The 19,586-nt window shown below is 50.5% G+C and overlaps 1 protein-coding gene across 1 annotated transcript in view; it reads right to left on the bottom strand.

Annotated features, from left to right (window-relative positions):
• Positions 1–1,042: 1,042 nt before the first annotated feature.
• The window catches only part of LOC133221224 (junctophilin-3), a 37,392-nt gene continuing 18,848 nt past the window's right edge, over positions 1,043–19,586 (bottom strand). Inside the window, exon 3 of the mRNA XM_061369932.1 lies at positions 1,043–1,274. Coding sequence (XP_061225916.1) covers positions 1,058–1,274 — 217 coding nt within the window. The 3' untranslated portion in view covers positions 1,043–1,057. The remainder of the gene's footprint in view (positions 1,275–19,586) is intronic.

Below are 19,586 nucleotides of genomic sequence, written 5' to 3'. Positions count from 1 at the left end.
GCAGAGAGCTGCGTGGGGCTCTGCATCCTCTGCCAGGGGGATGCTTGAGCCCCCCAAATGCATCTGGACGTGTCCTGGAGGAGGGTTTTCCACCCCTAACACCCAGCCCAGGCAGGCTCGTGGCTGCAGCCAGACCTCATCCCCCTGTCTGGCTCATTGCTGCTGAGCCATGGGGTGCTTACAGCCACCCCCTCTGCAGCTAGTGCGGTGAGGTGAGGACTTGTGCATGGGCTGGCTGGTCCAAAGGATGCAATGAGCCCTTTTCCCTGGCCTCAGGGAATGGCACCAACGTGAGTCACCAGCACCAGGCCCTTGAGCAATTAAACCGAATGAGTAATCTTCAGTTAGAGAGCTGGAAGGGGGAGAAAATAATGATAGACGCCTCCTAATGAGGGTTGGATGCAAGGAAAACTTCTGAATAAAGCCATTCACATGGATTAATTACTATGTTAATCATTGCTGGAGCTTTCCACTCCCACTTGCAGCAGCCCCTCTTACTCCCGGGTAGGGACAGCCTTCATGGGGTGAATCCACCCTCTGTACCCACCAGCCGCAGATCCCATGGCTTTGCTTTGGCTTCCTCCTCCCTGAGCCTTTGCTGAGCCTGAGCCTCTTGTCAATGAGTGAAAATTGGGCCAAACCAGCAAGAAATGTTGAAGATGATGGAGGTAAGGAGGAGCCACCAGGCACACCTCAAACACACGCTTCCCCAACACCACTGCAACTGATTCGTACTCTTAAGTGAAGGATTAGCTACCCATGCATGGGAAATCAGGAACCATAAGAGACATGGGGGTAAAATAAGTGACCACCCTTGGAACATTTGCCTTTGCATTTGGGATTTTTCTGTGCAACCGTCAAAGACCATGAATTAAAAAACAGGTGTGTTTTGGTGTGGGAAGAGGAGATTCCTGTAACAACACAGGGTGGAAGTATTGGATACTGAAAACCTTGTGCTAAAACCCCTCAAAACGGGTGTTTTGGGGCAGTTTCCCACCCAGAGAGTCCCAGTGAGGACCAGGGACTGCAGGCACAGACTGAGGGTGTCTTGGGTCATTTATGGGAGGGTTGGGGTCTCTGCGGGGCTGAGTGGGGCAGAGAGTGACACAGTGCCAAAGCCCCATCCATGGTGCCGGGACACGCACTGACCGTTCTCCCTGTGCTGGAAGGAAGGCGAAAACTCTTTGGCAGTGATCCTGGCGATCCGTGCTTCCTCCTGAGCTTTCTGCGCCGCTGTCACAGCCGCCTCTGCCTTGGCCCTGGAGTGAGAGGTCCTGCAAGGCAACCAGAGAGACAAGGACCACGTTAGGCAGCTTCCCTAGAAGACCAAGGCACGGAGAAGCACTAACTCCCCCCCATGAAACCGCTTTGCTCCGACTCACTGTGGCGAAGGAGCCACCACCAGTAGCTGGGGCTCACTGGGGAACTGGTGATGCTACAACAACAACATGTTTATGAGATGCTTCTCAGCCTGCAAATCACCCAGGTTGGTTGGAAATAGGGGTAGGATGCTCTTCTGGGGATGCATCAACCCAAAAGAGGCTGGTACCCTCCACACATCCCTCCCTGCCTGACAGACACCCTCTGTGTGCATCTCCCACAAACCCCTGGGTCTGAAGACCTGAATTTAAAGCTGTTGTTGGTTGCTTTTTAACGAAAAGAAAGAAGAATTTGTTTGGGATGAAGAAGTGAACATTTCCACCCCCACCATATTTTGCATGGAAGTAAATACGAGTGTCACCAAGAGCAGAGGTAAGAGTGGGGTCTTGCCATCAGTACCACCTCTACTACCCCTTAACACAGCTGGGCAGGGAAGGCTGGACAAGACGATCTCCAGAGATCCCTCCAACCCTATGGATTCTGTTATTCAGTGGTTCTGTGGTTCTGTTACCAGGACATTGTTTTTCATCTCGATGTGTGACTGTCCCCTGCACTCACCCATTACCGGCAATTCCCCAGGCGCTCATGTTGGACAATGTTCCATCACTCAGGATCTACGCTCTCCTATCCGGCCCCTCTGCAGTGTTCCTGCAAACATCCTTTTTGAGGCTGGTTTGCCCCTTCCGCTTATCTGAGCTATGGAGGCACTTTATAAACGCCTGTTCCTACCCACCCTTGTGCAGGCAGCGTTATAAATAGCTCCGCTGATTTCTTTTCCCTCCAAAACCAGGCCCTCCATCTCCTTTAATCATTCTTTTTTTCTCTGCCACTCTCTGAATTCCCTCTAATTTTTCGACATCTGCTCGGAGAGGAGTGCCATTTCTGACAAGCTCCTATAAATGGAAAATAGGGCTAGTAATGCGCCTGCCGTTGCACTGTGCGGCACAAGGCGGGGGTACGGAGCCCGGTGCGCGCACGCCTGTGTGCTGTCACCTCTTTGAGCCATGGGCAAGACGCCTGGTCCCTGTTCCTGGAGCTGACCTGTCAACTGTTTTCAGGTGCTGACAAGTTGTCTTTGCTCTAGTAAGTGCTTTATGTGTATAAATTGCCTGCTTTGCAGTAGCTGAGGGAGCAGAGACAACCTGTTCTCACAGAGCTATTGAAGGTGGCAGTGGGGCGGTGGTGATGCTGTTACAGGTCCTGCAGGTCCCCTGTGACAGATGCAACCAAAAATTGGGTTTAAATGCTTTTCACACCCACCCTGGGTCCAGCACTCACTCTGCTCAAGAGTCGTGCAGGGCTGGAGGAGTGGATAAGCATGGTACAGCCCCATCCCCTGGTCGGTATCTCAGCTGAGCTCATCCAGGAGGACCAGGGATGCTCAGTGCAGCAAACTGCTGGGAGAGGAGGCATGAACTGCTCCTGGTTTTGGCACAAATGTGCTCAGTAGAAACCACCCCAGTGCCACCTGAGGCTTAAAATTGAGATGCTGACTCTCCAAGGTGGGTGAAACCTTGGCTGGCATCTTCCACAGGAGCTTCTCGGTGGTCTGGACGTTGGCTCCCAAAGATCCTCCATCCATTTATCCCTCCACCATCTCCTTGGACTGAAAACTGCTCAGGGAAGGGACTGTTCCACCCATACTGCAGCACATTTATAGAGCAGGCTGCTGGTCCCTGCTGGCCTGATACAAAGGATTAATAACGTCTGAGAGCATCTGAACCAAACTCAGCAGGCAAGATTAAACAGTGCTTCCCTAAACTCCTCCTTGGAGATGCAGCTGGAGGCAGTTATCTGCCATTTCTTGACAGGGAAGGAAACTGGAATTACTGAAAAGCAGCTTGTGCCTCTTCCAAGGGTCCTGGGGGCATACAAAGGTGTCTGCAGAGTGGGAGGTTATGCTGGTTAAAGCATACATGTAGCCACTACCCAGGTTGTGCTCCCCTCCCCAGCACTCATCACCTCCCCATTTTTCACTGAAACGGGTCAAAATCACCATCCCTGGGGGATGAATGGATTTGCATCCCTGGCAATCTCATTCCAGAGACTTCTGGACCAATTCATCTCTGTGGACTCCAAGACCAGCCTTGGAAGAGCAGCAGCTTGGGGCTTCGGTGCAGAAAGTGTTAAAAATCAATCACATTAATTAAGCCATCTCCAATCTGAAACGTACTCGATACCCACAAAACGGATGTAAACGCTGAGCGCTGCACAGAGTCACAGCAGGCTTAATTGTTTGTAATGCTCTCTAAGATGCTTGAAGGAGACGTGCCGTCGGAGTGAAAAGCAGAATTATGGTGATCTATACGTTGCATAATAAAAGACATAAGTATTCCCAAATAAATGCAAGTAATCCAGTTAGTGCTCGCATGACTTTGTCACATCCTAAATTTAACAGCTGTCTCCTCTATACATGCCTGCTGCTCATAGCCTGCACTAAATCTTAATTCCCCAGTTAACTGCTTGAGTTTATTCCCTTGCAAAGTGGAAACCCCCTCAACACATAGATGGGGCTCAATCTAATCGCTCTTCTCCTGCCATAAGTCTTTGCTGGACTGAAACACCATCCTGAAAGCCACAGAATAAGGCTGGATCCTTCCCTACGGATTCATCACAGCTGGAGGAGGAGGCTGGGGATGCTTGGGAGGTGGGAGGAATTAAACAGATCTTCTTGCATTGCTCCTTAGTTACCTCCTGTGGTGTCTTCCATCCTGTGATGAGCCCACTGGACAAATGGTGTTATCTGCAAGAGCACGGGGCTCCTCTCATCTCATCTGAGCTGATAAAAGGTTGCAGATCTCATTGAAGATTCCTTCTGCCACCACTGGATGAGCAAGGGAGAAGGAAAGACACATCCTGGGTTGTGGAGACAGCCAGAGCTCTCTGAGCATCAGCACCCCCAAGCACAGAGGGACTTTTGAGGATAGCTACAACCTCTACATCATGTTTTAGTGCACATCCAAGGTGATCCTGGGGTGGGCGTTTTGGGATGGGGCTGGGAAGAGCCACAGTGATGGTGGCAAGGGATGGCTTATAGATCTTGAGATGCAAGGGTCTGGTTTGGGTTAGGGCAAAGAGTCCACATTGGATCTGGCTTGGAATATGTTACTTATGGATTTTTGCCAAGCTGGCTCCTGGGAGGATGATCGGGCAAGTGGTCCAACTGGCAAGAAGAGCTGGCAGGAGGCAGGGAGAAAGAGCAACCAGATTCCTTTGCACATCTCTTGTGATTTGGCCAGAACTGACAAGGGAAGGGACGATACCTGCAAACGGTTTGTAATGCCAACTTTATCAGCTCCATCTAATCCACAAGAAGCTGGAATAACCTGATTTGCAAGGAAGAACTTGGCTTTTTAGGAATGCCAACAGCGACTCTGGCCTGGCTTTGCTTGAGCAAGGAGCTGGCGTAAGGTCTTCTGTTGCAAATCCAATGCTCAGGGCCAGTTTAGCTGAAAAAGGGTGAACTCTCAGCAAAACCTGTGGCACTTGATGGTTTCAGCAAAAATAGGAAGCAAAATTAGAACCAGGCAAGGTTTGAGTGGTGATTTGGTTAATGAACCAATTTGACAGGGGAACAAGTGGAAACCGCTTAAAAATTAGGCTGGAAATTAGAATAAGTTTACAGAACACCAGAAACGCCCCTGAACAGAGGTGGGTCTGTTTGGGAGTTGTACATGTGACACCTCTAACTGTATGGATGGTAGCTGCTGTCGCAAGAAACCTGTTTTGTTTCTGAGTCTGTCTTCTCTCTTGTGCAGTGATGGGCGAGCTGGAAGCAGATGAAGGATTTGCCATCCTTATTCCTTTCTTTCTTACATTCATGAATGGAAAACTGCTCTTCCTCCTCAATAAAAAGTAGGTAGCAGACTCTGAGTGGAAGCATGTTTTGGGCCAAAGGAAGCTATGTCCTGGATGCAGGGGGAAATCCGCATTGCTTCTGGTTTAAATGTGGAAAAACGTCATTTGAGCAAGATTTCTGGAAAAGAAGGTCAGTTTTCCAAAATTCAGCTTTTGCTGGGGGATTTGTGTTCTTTTGCAAGCACATTCCTTGCTTCGCTGGAGGCCCCTGAGAACTCAAAGCTTGGCTGATGGGTTCCCTCCTTGTTGGGATTTAGGCTTTCATACTTCCCTTCAGATAGGGAAGTATGGAAGTGCTGCTTTACTGTTGGGATCCTGCTGTGGGGATGGAGATCTCCAGACCCTCTTCCATCCCATGCCAAGAGCTGATAGAAACCTCCCCATAGCTCTTCAGATAGTCCCAGCTCCTCAACAGGAGCACATCACAACAAGCACTAAACCCTTTGCTCAGTACTGACCTGATTTCAGCAGGCCTGTTAGGTCTAAACCTGTTCTATATTGCCACTACACCTATAATTCAACCCCCCTGGCAAGGGAGGTCATAAAAACCCCAAGCTCCTGGTAACTACAATAGGATCCACTGTCTTCTCCCTCTTTGTTTTCCATTTCTTAGCTCAGATGGAGGGACAGAAGAGAGGGACAGACTGATCTAATGGTCCAGAGCTTAGAAATGAAGAAAGAAAGCTGAGATAGAAAAAAAATTACTAAAACTATTATTAAAGCCTTTTTCCGTTCAGCTTTTTAAACTCTTCCTACCATATAAGATGAGAAAACCCTGCAGTCGGTATTTTTATGGCAAACCAAACCAGCCATGTGTTGTCTCCATTGAAGGCTTCACTTGAGCAGATGAGCACTGCTGGCTCGTAGGCACTCACAAGTGGTGAGGATGGAGTTAACCAGCCAGTGAGCTCATCCTGGGACATAATGAACAGCCTCAAGTTTTCCCAAGGGGCCAGGCTGGCTCCATCCAATTCACTTTGTCTCTCAGGGCAGTACGTAATCAGGCAGCTTTTTGTTTTGTATTTTTTAAAGGCATCTTCATCTTCCTATAGGAGGAAGGTTTTCTGCCTCCATTACAGAGGTTCATGCATTTTTCAAATGGCAAAATTCAATTAAAACACGTTAGCTGCAAGAAAATACTTCAGGAGAAATTCAGTGGCAAATTTGCAGGGCATTTAAGACCCAGGGCTTTGCTCTTCCCTCCAAGTCCAGCTCTGTTTTACAGCAGTGGCGGCTCACGGGTGCACAGGGAAGGGCTGGGATGCACTTTGGGATGGCCAGATCCGGTGAGGAAAAGGAGCTTTTCAGTCCAACCACCCCATGTGCAAAACCCAGGCTTGCATGAGCGTGAATCCCTCAGCTGTGTTGACTCACCAGGGGTTATTTCATGCTCTCACTGACACAGCGGAGAGCAGGATCCAGCTCTAATTGCATCAAGCTGTGATGCACCACGAAACAAGAAGCAAAAGTCCCCAAGTGATCAATGCTGGTAACCAAGCTGAAGGGAGGCAGGGAGGGAGGGAGCTCTCCTGATGCATCCCTCTCCCGAGGCTATCCGAACACTCCGCACCCTGCAGTGAAGGACAGGCGCTTCCAGCTCCAAACCCTGCTGGCATAGGATCAATAGCTGCAACCAGCACCAGGGAGGGACCGGAGGTTCTGCCTACTTAGGGCAGTATCTCAAACCCTGCCTGCAAGCAGGGGAGGCTTGGCTAGTCTTCATGCTCTCCTAGATGGGACAAATTGGGACTGAATTATTAATAAGAGCTGCTGCAGACTGTCTGGCTTCTACCTCTGTGGGAGCATCTCTGATTTAGGGTAGAGGTGCAGCACCTATCCTGCCTCCCTTTGCTGCTGGCAGGGCCTTTGGCTCTGCAGCCTTCATAGGGCACAGCATCCTGCCTCCCAGCACCTTTCTGGTCCCAGAAGACCAGTGCAATAAGCTGACTGCAAGGGCTGGGGCTGACGCGACCCAAGGCTGGTTTCCGTCTAGACATTTCCCTCAGGGAGTGGGGAGATGGCAGCAATTAGCAACCTCTTTGTTATTTCCCCTATCTGGCATTTATTGCCCCGATAAAACCCACTTTTAATTCCATCTTGACTCTTTCGACAGCTCTCCTGGCTTGGTTGTTATTGCGCTAGGCTTGCCTTGAGTGATTTGTGAAGGCAGTAATACGGTGCTGGTACTCAGGGGGTGGAATATTAGACACACCAATTAGCTATCTGTGCATAAATTCCCATTTACCTGCTTATTGCAAGCATATCCGCCTTGCCCCCTTCCTCTGTCTGCTTTCCCTTCACCCCCCCTACTGCTAGAATTCTTAATCAAGAGGAAAAAGCAGCTAATGTGACCTCTGACATGACGTAATGCAGCCAAAAAAGTCTGCTCTGGCTCTTTGCAGCCAGACAGAAAGCGGGTGCTGCGCATAGCAAAGAGAAAGCCTGGCTTCCCCGCACCCACAGCCAGGATTCCCAGCTCCGGATGGAGATTCTGGGATGGGAGGATTGTCCGCATCACTCTGTGTACCAGCAGGGAGAATGAGGACTGGGAGGAAGAGTGGGAAACCTCTCGTTAAAGAGAAAGTGAGAGGGAAGGGTTTGGGAATGGCCGGGATGGCACAGAGCAGAGGGAATGGGTACTGCAGGCTCTGAAATATTGCTCTGAAAGTCACATTTCTGGAAGTCACATTCAGAAAAGTTCTGAATTAAAAAAGAAAACATAAAGTCAAACCTTTCAATCCTGAAAAAAAAAAAATAAATAGTAATACCTCAATCCATTTGTCTGCTATTGTCCAAGAAAGCAAAATACAGAGAAGTATGGAAAATGTTATGCTCAAAAGCCCAAATCTTGGTTTTCCTGTGGTTTTACACTGGGAAATTAATGGGAAACCATTCCCAAGCCAATTGGGAAACCTTGAGAAGAGCAGGTATCCATGGCCAAGTTGAGGTGAGGCGGTCATGAGGTTTCCAAAATTCATGGAAACAGGGATGGAGCCAGTTCCCATTTAGCTTGTTGCTCCAGGCACCTGTGCCAGATTTTTCTCTACCTTTGTATTTTTGGAGCTTACAAATGTAGAGCAAACTCACCAAGGCATTATTTCCTGTTTTGCATTAAAATATCATGGTTTTAATCCAAACAAGGGGAAAAAAAGAATATGCCAGGCTGTGTCCTGTCCTGTGTCTGGCCTTTAAGCAGGCAAAATGAATATTGCTGAAGAGCTGAATCACGACTTTGCATGTAATGGTGCAAAGTCGTGGTGACATAGGAGACAAGGATGGGCCACAATCAAATGTCACATCCCCAAAACCCTGGGAGAAACATGGCCCAAAGCACAGCCAAAGCAAGGCGCATCGTGACTGTCTTGGCTGCTCCCATCCTTGTGCATACTCCAGGACCCTGAGCTGAGTCCTTCCTGGTGGAGAAGGATGAGAGCAGCCTAAGGACCATAATGCTATGATCCTCTCCAGCTTGCCTTGTTGCCATCACCCCACATTGGTCATGGGGCTGCTTGGATTTGTTTATTTCATCCCTGTTGTTGCTCAACACAAAATGCCAGCCCTGGCACAAGAAAATCAAACTCCATCGACTTCGAAGTGCTGAGCCAGGTGGAGCCGGTACCCAAAAGCACATCTGTCACTGTTTCAGGATGCTGCCAGCATCTCTCTCTGGCCACAGGATGCACAGAATAAGCAGAGCCTGGCAGACCCATACACTTCCCTCCTACTGGGCTTCCTTCCCTTTAATTCTTTGCCCACCAGCAAGGGCAAAGCTGATGGGTCTTTCACACCGGAGACAATGCGCAAGCTGCCCTGAGATGTTATTTACAGCTCGCAAGAAAATTAACATCTGGGGAGGGAGTCTCATCTCCTGCCATCTGTCACTTGTAATGGAGCTAGGGAGGATGCAGGTGAGCGGTGTGGCCAGGAAGTACCTGCCCATCCTGCTGCTTCAGTACCTGCTAGCACAGACCATCATGTGGGAGATGGGCTTTGCTGCGGAAAAGGACAGCTTAGATGCCACTGTCCCAGCCTGACTGACCAAAGGAGATGGGTTTGGCCTCACTTAGGACCAGGCACTTTGGTGGCTCAAACATGGCAGTGATGGGCAGCAATGGGGCAGGAAGCTGCTCCTGGGACACAGTCCCCTCTCCCAAGTCAGACTGGGAGGCATCAAGAGCAAACTCCAGCTCCATGGATGGAGTTTATGCTCTTCTTATAAATTGGGAGCATTGCTGTGTTCTGGAAGGTGATGGATGGTGATGCAAAACCTGCAGGAACCTGCTCAGAGCAGGGTTTGGGAAGAGCTCGCTTCAAGGAAGGGAAAGGAATGAGCAGGGGGGATGCTGTCTCCTCTCCAGCTGTCGTGTTTTGGTTGGGGCAGGTTTCCATGATTTTACTGGGTAACTGTTATGTACATAATGGAAAATGCACATAAAGGGAATGGGAAATGTTAACGTCCCTCCTTTCATCTCCTGCTCTTGCAGAGTGCCAGCAGACAGCCCTCCCCGCACACATCCCAAAGGCACAACCACGCCACAAAGCCTCCTCTAACCCTGTGCAAAAAATAGCGCATTACAAACGAGCCTGCCACTTCCAGGCAGGAGGCAAAACAGGTTGGAAGGAGGCACTGACAACCCTTGGAAAAGGAAGAAAGGAAAGGAGAAAGAGCCCAAGAAAACACAAGCGGAGGCACTAAATCTCTGAGGAACCCGGGCAGGGCTGCATCATCCTCACACTGCAGATCCGTACCCTCTGTATTCAATGCAAACACAGAGCAGCAGAAAAGCCCTACATCAATGCTGCATTTGGGTGGAGATTTTTAGATGCACAACAGACCAACTTAGAGCTCCCCAAGCAGCCATAACTCAGCCTGCTTGGACATGTGTAGCACTGAGTTTGGCTGCACATGCTGCTGACTGTAATGACTTCAGGCTAGATCCTGCATTCTGGTTGCATCACCCTGTCTCCAAGCAAGGCTGGCTCCGAAGGTGGCACTGCCAAAACCCTTGTGAGCCCATTCCAGTTTGTTAGGTGGGGGAAACACCAGGGGTTTGGTGGGAAGCTTGATGGTGGTGGGTCTGGATTGTTGGTTTTGGTTAACATTGCCCATCCACTTGGATTTATCGAGGAGAGGAGGGTATAGACGCAACCGGGACATGATCATCCCCAGTCCAGCCACAAACCTGGAGCATCCTTTGTGGGATGGGTGAAAGAAGTTAGGAAAAGCCTGACTTGGTGTGGACACTGGGTACCTCCTCCTGCCATGACCCTCCCCATGCTGCAGGTCAAAAGGTGGAGGATTTGGTGGACCATCAGCATCCCAACCCTAGCCTCCATCACTAGAAGGGTCCAAAAACCAGCCCATTCCTCCTCATTTATCCCACTGATCCACTTGCTTGGCTGATGCCACACACAGAATAAAGATTGGGTAGGAACCTCAGTACCAAAGGGGCAAAATGAAGCATGGAGAAACTCAATCAGGTCATGGGCAAAGGGAGCAAAGGAGGCCTCTGGGGGGGAAGCCCCCACATCCCTTTGAAGAGCCATCAGCATTACCTGGCTCTTTGGGAATCACTGGGGGCTATTTCCTACAGCCAAAGGAAAAGTGCTCAGAATAAGAGAATTTGGGGAGTTCAGATGAAAAACACCAGATGAGGAAGGCAATGACAGGCAAGTAAAACAGACCTGTCGATTTAATTTCAGTTTCATTTTGATGCCTAAGAAAGAAGGAGTCAAAACAAATTCTGAAGCGAAACACAACAGAAACACAAGGAAAAGTCTTTTTCTCCTTTCCTGACCCTTCGTCCTGTTCGGGTTTTGGCTGAAACACCCTGGAAGTTTCCAAGCTTTGGTCACCTCAAGCAAAACAAGCATTTGGCAAAAGAACTTTCCAGGCAATGTTTTTTCTGCTGCTGGAGCCACAAAGGCCTGAAAGAGGCAGAGTAACATTGAGCTCATCGTCCTCCTTTCCCCTGGTGATGGGCTGATGGAGAGGGATGATCCATGATATACCCTGGCCAGTCACTGTCTTAAACAGGCAACATCCAACAGCAAAACCCACCCCAGTTAGGAGCAAACTGCAAAAACCGAACCCATATCCAGACCCAATGACAAACTCTTTTAACTGAGCTTGGTATTGTAGTTCCAGCACAGTCTGGACTCAGGCAAAGACATGGAGCTGAAATGGCCTCAGGAGCACTGATGGATGCTCTCCAACCTGTCAGAGGAGAGGTGGTTGGTCTCCAGCCTTGCCCTCTGGACCTTGCTGCCTCCAGTCCTGTGGGGTGATGTGACAGCAGTCTAATGGATGTGTTAAAATGGTCTGTTCCTCTGTGGGATGGAAAACCAACCACTAGGGCTCTAAGAGATGCTTGGAAAGCAAATACATCCATGTCTTGCTCCAGACAGCCAGGATGAGGCTGATTCCCTGCCTGAGTGAGATGCTGGTGATGGGCATCACTTCGTGCACCACTTGCCACATTCAATCTCACGAGGATGGACCCAGTGATAATGGGGAAGATCTCCTCTGATGTAAGGCGCAACCGGCCACCAAAGTGGCTGGTTGGAGACAGCTGTGTGCTGGACACAGCCGCATCATCTCCATCCAAGGCTATGGCATCCAGCTGCCCATCAAGATCCCTCAGGAATGATGAGAAAATGACAAGCCAGAGCAAAAATTCTCCTCACAGAAAGCATGCTGCAGACAGCACTCCCTTAACCCCATTGCTTAACACCACCTTGGAAGATGATGAATGGGACAAGGACCCTGCTCGGCTGTGCCCCAAACCTGTGGTACCACCCCCCCTTGGTGCAGCCAACTGAGCAGAGTTGGGTTGGATGTAGACCTACACACATCAATCTCAGCTGCAAACAGTACCCACCAAATCAGCCCTAATAAAAGCAACATCAAATACTAAAGTGCTGCAGAAATATGTTCTGTGCCAGGCTGCTGTCACCGCTCTCTGTAGCTCTGGTCCCCATGGGGAAGGATGGAAGGGACAAGAGTGTTTGATGATATTTATTGTTGTGTTGAGCGCTGCCTGGGGCTGACGTGGTCCTGTGGTGCACATCACCTGGTCCTCTGCACCCAGTGGATGCAGACAGGAAGAAGAAGGGCTGGGGGTGCCCTGGGCAGCCAGACAGAGGTGGGCAGACCCGTCTGCAGTGCAAGAGCCGGCCACAGCCCTGATGGATGTGGAGGGGAAAAGAAATATATATCATCCCGTTGCCACAGCAACGAGCAGCTCCTGCCTGCCTCAAACTTCAGAACCCACCCAAAGGAGCCTCTTCCCTCATCCCTCATCCCTGCTGCCTGCATGGGCTTCTGCTCCCTGTCACCTGAGGGATTTTGAGCACCAGGAGACTAAAAGCCAGCCAGCACCCCCAAATAACCCACTCCTCAAGATGGGAGACCATGCATGAGCTGCTGGGTCTGCAGTGGGGTTTGCCTGCTCAGCCCCACTCCCTGCCTGCACCCACTCTGATCCTTACATATAGATGTTGCTCACCATAGCGCACCCCAAGCACCCTGCAGGGTCCCCTGGATGGGATGCTGCTGCTGGGGACCTGCTGGGGCAGTGGGTGCACTTGCTGGCCTCCAAACGCTGATGTGCCCAGAGGCAAGCAGGCAGCACTGGGTTTCAGGTCTGTGCTGCTTCAAGGCAAAGCCCATTCCATTTAAGCAGCCAGCAGCACAACAGGGGAAGGGACCTGGAGCCCGACTCTGCCAGGAGAGAATCTGAGCTTTTAATTATTTATGCTTCACTTCCGTGCTATAGTGATGAGAGATAGAGCAGACAGAGAGAGACATCCACATAACGGAGAGAACACTGCAGCCTGGTTCCCCAGAGAGGCCATTTATCCGACTCAGGTTTGCTGAAGGGCTACCAGCCCCTGTGCCAGTTCTGCCCCTTACCTCTCCCCTTGGAAAAGTGCCTCATCCCTGGCTCTTGTCTCTGCCACTGCTTTTCTGAACAGTTTATTCCCAGGACCACAGGGTTGGGAAGAGCTGTCACCCACCATGGCTGTTTGACGTTCCCAAGGGATCTTGATGTGTTGGATGGGGACAGGCTGTGCTGCCTGACAGTGGGGTGGCTGTGGGACAGCCCTCATGACCGTGGTGTCCAGCTTTGAGCCCACAAAACTATTTCTCCTCCATAAGGCAGCCCAACCCCAAGGAACTGCTGCTCAGGGTTCATGGTGGCATCATCGAGCCATTGAGGCTTACAAGGATGCTTCATGGCAGGTTGTCCACTGACCCAGCCTTGCTTGTGTTCACTGACCCAGGAGGTTGTGCTCTGGGGATGGATACCAAACATGCTTTAATTGAGCAGAATGAGTTTAGCAAAACTAAAACTCATTGTTCCCTTCTGCTATGAAGGTCCGTGAACAGGAGCTGGTGCTGCTTGTAAGGAGTCCACCCATCTCCCATTGGGGTGCACTCAGTCCATCTCCCATGTGGGTTGCTCCTGATGCTGAACCAGGAGAACAACAGTCCTCAAATGACATGCCATGTGCCTGCAGGGTGACACACAGGGATGGGGTAGGGTGCATTTGGGCCATGGTTGGGCCAAGCAGGCAGGAAAGGGCTGCTGCTCACCATTGAAAAGAGGTGGCAGAGGTGGGATAAGATTGAATAGAAGGTCTCACCGGATGGTGGGCTGAGCACCAGACATGGCTACATTGCTGCTATGGGTTTTCGGGGTGCTTGGCACCCTGAAGAATTGGGAACTTCCTTAGTCACGGTTTTAAAGGGATAATCAGTCAGATCCATGGGTTAAATCCCCCTAGGATTTTCAGAGGGAAATTTGCTTAGCAGAGTCTATGGTCATAATCCTTTAATTTCCTAGGTTAGGAAGCCAGGACAGCTTTTTATTTGTCCTGCATGGAGGAGGCAACAGAAACCTCATTCCTTGAGGTTCTTCAAACTGAAGAGCACCAACGGACATCCCCACCACGGCAGTGCTGGTGTTCCCCCACCAGCATCCCAATCTGTCTGCAGCAGGAAGCAGTGCTCATGAACATTACTAAGGAAAACACTCAGTATTTTTGCTCCATTCTGCATTTTCATTCAGTTGTGCTCCTGATACTGCTTTTGCCTCTCTCCAGAAGGGGCTTTGGTGGTGGGACGGGAGCATGGGGGTGTTGGGGCTGTTGCTGCAATGAAGCAGGAGGATGGACCAGTGGGAGCAGTGCAGCCAGCGGGAATGCATGCCAGGAAACCCAAAAAGGGAGATCTGGGAGAGGGGAAGGCACACAGGCCTCCTTTAGGAGATGGGAAGCAGCACAGATACAACGTAGGGACCCCAAACCTCCCCCTCAGCTCTCCTCTGCTATCAAAGCTTTGAGGTGCAGCATTACTGGGGTGCAGCGTGGGAGCAGGCAGGGACGCGGCACAGCAGCTCCCACCGATGCAGCCAGGGGGTTTAGGGTGGTGGGACACAGCAGCAAGGGGCTGGGATGCTGCAGTTCATCATGCTCTGCATCCAGTCCTTGGGCCTGCCAGGTTTGGGTGTACCCCCACGAGTCCCCTTGCACCCTGCAGAGGGTGAGGATGAGGATGGAGGAGAGCGATGGGGCTGCGAGCCAGGCAGCTGCGCAGGCTGTGGGAGGATCTCTGCCTTCCCTCCCGAAGATCGCTGAGAAAAGCAACACTGCAGCTTCTGCACATTGAATAGGAAAGGCAGCAGAAAGGAAAATCAGGGGATGGATTTTTTGTTGCTGCTGTTGGCTTTTCCTTCCCCCCCCAATCTGATGAAGAGCTGCTTCACCCAAAAGCAGGCGTCAGTGTGAAGAAGAGGCTTCACCATCCTCTTCTTCAGCTCATTCCCTCTTCCCGGTGCTGTGCAGGCAGTCAGGGTGGGCAGGAGGTTGTTGTGTTAGCGATGGGATCTAACACTGCTCAGGGGGGCTGAAATCATCCTGCACCACCTCCTGAGAAGGGCTGATTCTGCAGCAGGACAGCAGTGCCGGCCACTCAGCCCATGTGCTAAGCTGGTAAAAGGCTTGGATCAGAAACCAAGCAGATGATCTGGGCTGCGATGGGCTGCTGTGTGATGCTGGAGAAGAGGAAGAGGAGAAGGAGGAGGAGGAGGCAGGCTCCACTTTGGCCCCCATGCAGCCCCTCACCTCCTGCACATCTCGCCAGGGCAGCCCCTTCCCATGGAGGCAGTGCCTGCCAGGAGTGAATCACTCTCCTGTCCTTCCTCCTGCGCTGCCGGACGGTGCCATCCCTGCCTGTTTCCATCTGGTCCCACTGACAACGAGACCATGCTCCAGCACAGGCACAGCTCTCCTATCCCGGCTTTGCCACTGCCGCTTCCTCCCACATCCCAAGACCCTCCTCCTACTTCATTCTATGGCGAAACCATCCCCAACAGTTGCATTTTGCTGCAAGCCTGCTCCAGCCAAGCTGTGTCTGCCAAGATCTTCCCCTGTGAGCACAGGGAGCAGATCCGTCTGGGACCACAGTGAATCCAACAGGCTGTGAATCTCTGCCCTGCCCATGTTATTCCATCAGGACCTAGCAATGTTGGAAATAATGGTATGAATGCAAGTCACACAACCTGGGTCATGGAGCCAGGGTGGTTTAGCTCATATTTGGCTCAGCAGAGAGGAAGGCAGTGGGAGCTGCCAAGCTGGGGAGTCATGGTCAAAGGATGGGAGAGCAATGAAAGGAGAAGGGCTAGCAAAACCATGCTAAGCTGCTCTCTTAGAAGCTAAAAAAGACCCTCCTGAGGCTTTTCCAGTTGGATTATTTTGTAAAGCATCATTCCTATGAAAGGCACTTAATTTTCCAGCCTGTTCATCTCCACGCATGGATGTGTCTCTGCAGCCCTGCATCGCAGCACAGGCAGCGGGTGGCAATCAGGGACACACAGGGCTGGCCTTGCATGAGCGTGCCACCTAGTCCTGACTTTTGACGTGGCTACAAAAAAGCTTAATGCTGTAAATCCTGTCTGAGCAGGAAGTTATTACACTGGCATTGCAGGAGGACTTAAACAGTCACAGTGCAGGCAGCACGTCCCAGAAGAGCCAGTCACGGATAAGGATGCAATGCTCCGGGATGCCATCCTCAAGTGTCCTGAACTGAAGGTGCTCGCAATGAGTCAGATGTGCCTGTGTCATCCCAGCTGACAGCAGCACTGGGATGGGAGGAAGAACAGCTGATCCTAATCTCCACTGCCACAGTATCGCCTGAGCCCTGTCACACACGGGAGCTTGTGCACAGGCACAGGAGGAAGGTAGGGAGGTGGCAGAGGGAAGGAAAGCCAGTGTGCTGTGCTGCGATGTGTCAATGGTAAAGCCTGTTGGAGGCTGCCAGCCCTGCACTTTCCTCCTCTCTGCATGGCACAGGGGATGGTTTTGGGGAGAGAGGGAACAAAGGAAAAAGACAATGCTGCCATAGAGAAAATTACCTCCTGCCCCAGCTAACCTCAGCCCTTGAGTCACCTCTGTCCATCCCATCTGTGTTCCCCTCCCTGTCCCATTGCACCCCTCAAGGAAAGGATGCAGAGATTGGGAAAGGACGGAGGGTTCAAGCTCTCCCTGCCTGAGACCCAGCAGGTACCAGGTGATGCCATCAGTGACCCCACTGGTCCCCAACTAATGACTCCTGCAGAGGGGCAACACTTCTCCAAGGGAGCATAAGTAGAGGAACTGGCTCCAGAGGTGCCCAAAGAAAGGCTGGATGAGGCAGTGGGGGGCCCTGATGCACGTGGTCTTACCCCTAAAGCATTCACTCAGCCCCATCCCCACAGACAGTTCTGGTGTGACCCTCTTTGGCTTCAGTCCACTGCCAGCTCGTCCCTGCCATCCTGGCACACAAAACCCTTTGGGGCCACAGTGTTCCCCTTAACCCACATCCCTCCTCCTCCTTTCCGCCTCCATCCGCAGCGCAAGCCCTGCTGGAAGCACGAGGCAGGGATTAGGGTGGTACTAATGTGGGAGCCCCGCAGCCACCTCTCCCAGGCATGAGGACAGCCAGCAGAAACCTTAAATCAAATGCAGCTAAGTACAATTGCAAAGCTGCAGGCACAGGCCTGAGAGAGCATTAAGCAGCATTATCATGGCTCGGTGTACTGCCAGTAGTGACATTACCGCAACTTAAAATGTTTGGGATCAGAATTGCAGAATCTATTCTTTTCTGTGGGTTTTGCCTGGGCTGCTTTTCCATTTTTCTGCAGAAAATATCTGTTTGGCTCAGACAACCTTACACACTTTGCTGTTCAGCTCTTGGGGGGCTTTTCTTGACTCCCTGCTCCCCATCGTATTTCAAGCACAAATGGATGCATTATCACTGCAGCATCCTGAAGGAGCATCCATGCTGAGTTCAAGCATCTTCCTTTACCTGTCCTCACGGCCAGTTTGCCTTTATTCACTGCCTTTTCCTTTTTTCCTCCAGTTTCCCTTTCTGAAGTTGAATGACACTGCACTAATCTGTAGCCTGACTCCTCCTGAGACTACTGAGCTTAATTATATTTTCTCATCATTGGTGAATGGCTCAGCTATAATTACGCCTGGAAGTGTGTTACTTAGGACTAACCTGAAAGCAGCATCCCCTCTGGGGTGCTAGGTCATTGGCTGCTCTGGGGTGCTGTTATTTAAGATGCTGAACAGCAGGGCACCGGGAAGCTTGTGCTAAGTGCTTGCTAAATGCCACCCATGTTTGGGACTCACAACCCTAGCTCCGGTGATTGCACTACCTCTCACACATAATGCAGCCACTAATAACAAAACCTTGAACTATGGTAGCAGAAGGAAAACCTGGAGAGAATTAGAGTCTGTCTGCTCTGCATTGAAACTATCATCATCTGCTGCTGAGGGCTGGAGTCGGTCCTCAGGTCTCCCCTGTGCTCCACATGCATCTATCCTCCATGGCTGGTGGCTGTGCTGAAAGCCAAGGGGTCAGGATGGGCTTTCTGGCCCACCACTCTTGCCTGGATATTACATTTTAGTTGACCATGACATACGAGTGCCTATGGACAACTTGTCTTAGGTATCAATGTTAGCACTAAGGAGATGAGAGCCAGCATCTCCAGTGCACCCTTCATCCTTCCAGGGTAGCAGCAGAAAGAGTGGTGGCTCCTGGCTGATATGAGAGTGAATTAAGCACTCCACAGCACAAAAAGGACACTTTGAACCCTCATTTTAGACAGGCTCATAAAGGTCTTCCCCCTTGGCTCCCTTGGAAAACCCACAGTTGATCTCAATGGTAGTTTTCCAGACCTGATTCACAGCCCTTCTCGTCCATTCACTTTATGAGAATTACTTCACAGCGAATTAGACATAAAAGAGGAAAGAAACTGTTCTTTAATTTCAATTGCATCAAAGAAAATTTAGAAGCATCATCTACCAAACCTAAAAACTATTCCCTAAATGAGCTTATTTTTCCTGTGTCACATTGTACCCTGTTCAGATTGAAACAACTTTAAGAATCCAATCTACTTTCCATAGTGTACTGGAGACTTCTCCAGTACACTGTGTTTTTAGCCTACTTTCCTCAGGAAATGGGGCTTACTTATGTGATTGTGCTGTTTATATATCTATATGCCATCACTCCCACACTAATAACTTTTGAGCGTGTTGGCCAATTCCAACCAAATCTGACAGAGCAGTAGAGTTTTCAAAAATACTGAAATCTTACGAATTTAATGAAATATGTGGGTGGGCACACATTTTCCCCCACCAAGGGAAAGGCTGCACAGTGAACTCAGCCTTAGTATTAGACAGAAAAGAATACACACACATGCACGCACATACACAGACACACACCCAGTGCTGTTATGAAATCCCCAGGTGTTGGTAAGCCAGAGCTCATGCTGGTATGAGACAAGGAATATTGTACCTCTAAGCCACGAAGCCATCAAAGCAAGCATCAGGGCTCCTCCACCAATGCACCCACTGCCTACGTTGTGCATTTCTTTCCATTTGGACCATGCAGCTTGGTGTGGGCACTGCAGGGGAGTGTTTATCCATTTAGAAGCTTTAAAGTTAACCAGACTGATGATATGGAAGCCTTTCTACCTGGTTCTAGGTTTGTAAAAGCTTGCTCTCTTGTGGCTCTGCATGCTGAGAACTACAAAAGCCTTCACAAAAGGGAAGAGCTTGAGCTGAAGGATGATAGGTTTCAGACTGGCACATTGAGATGCTTGGGCCTCTCCTGCACGAAGCCAAATTGCACACCTGAGGCACTATTTAACACCTCTTGGCTGAGCCTGTTCACCCACCTAACCCCACACGTGTCTCCAGCAAAGCCTAAATCCTTCAGTTCTTCCTGGTTTGTATTAGGATGTTTTGGCTCTCTGTTGATAGGATTTGGGGCCCCACCATAAAAAACAGCAGCTAAA

The sequence above is a fragment of the Neopsephotus bourkii genome, unplaced genomic scaffold, assembly GCF_033783945.1.
Source record: "Neopsephotus bourkii isolate Nb327-2 ecotype Australia unplaced genomic scaffold, CSIRO-AGI_Nbou_v1 NB_1525, whole genome shotgun sequence".
Classification (NCBI taxonomy): Eukaryota; Metazoa; Chordata; class Aves; order Psittaciformes; family Psittacidae; genus Neopsephotus; species Neopsephotus bourkii.
Note: the sequence above shows the minus strand (reverse complement) of the source record. Positions and strands in the feature narration are given on the sequence as shown.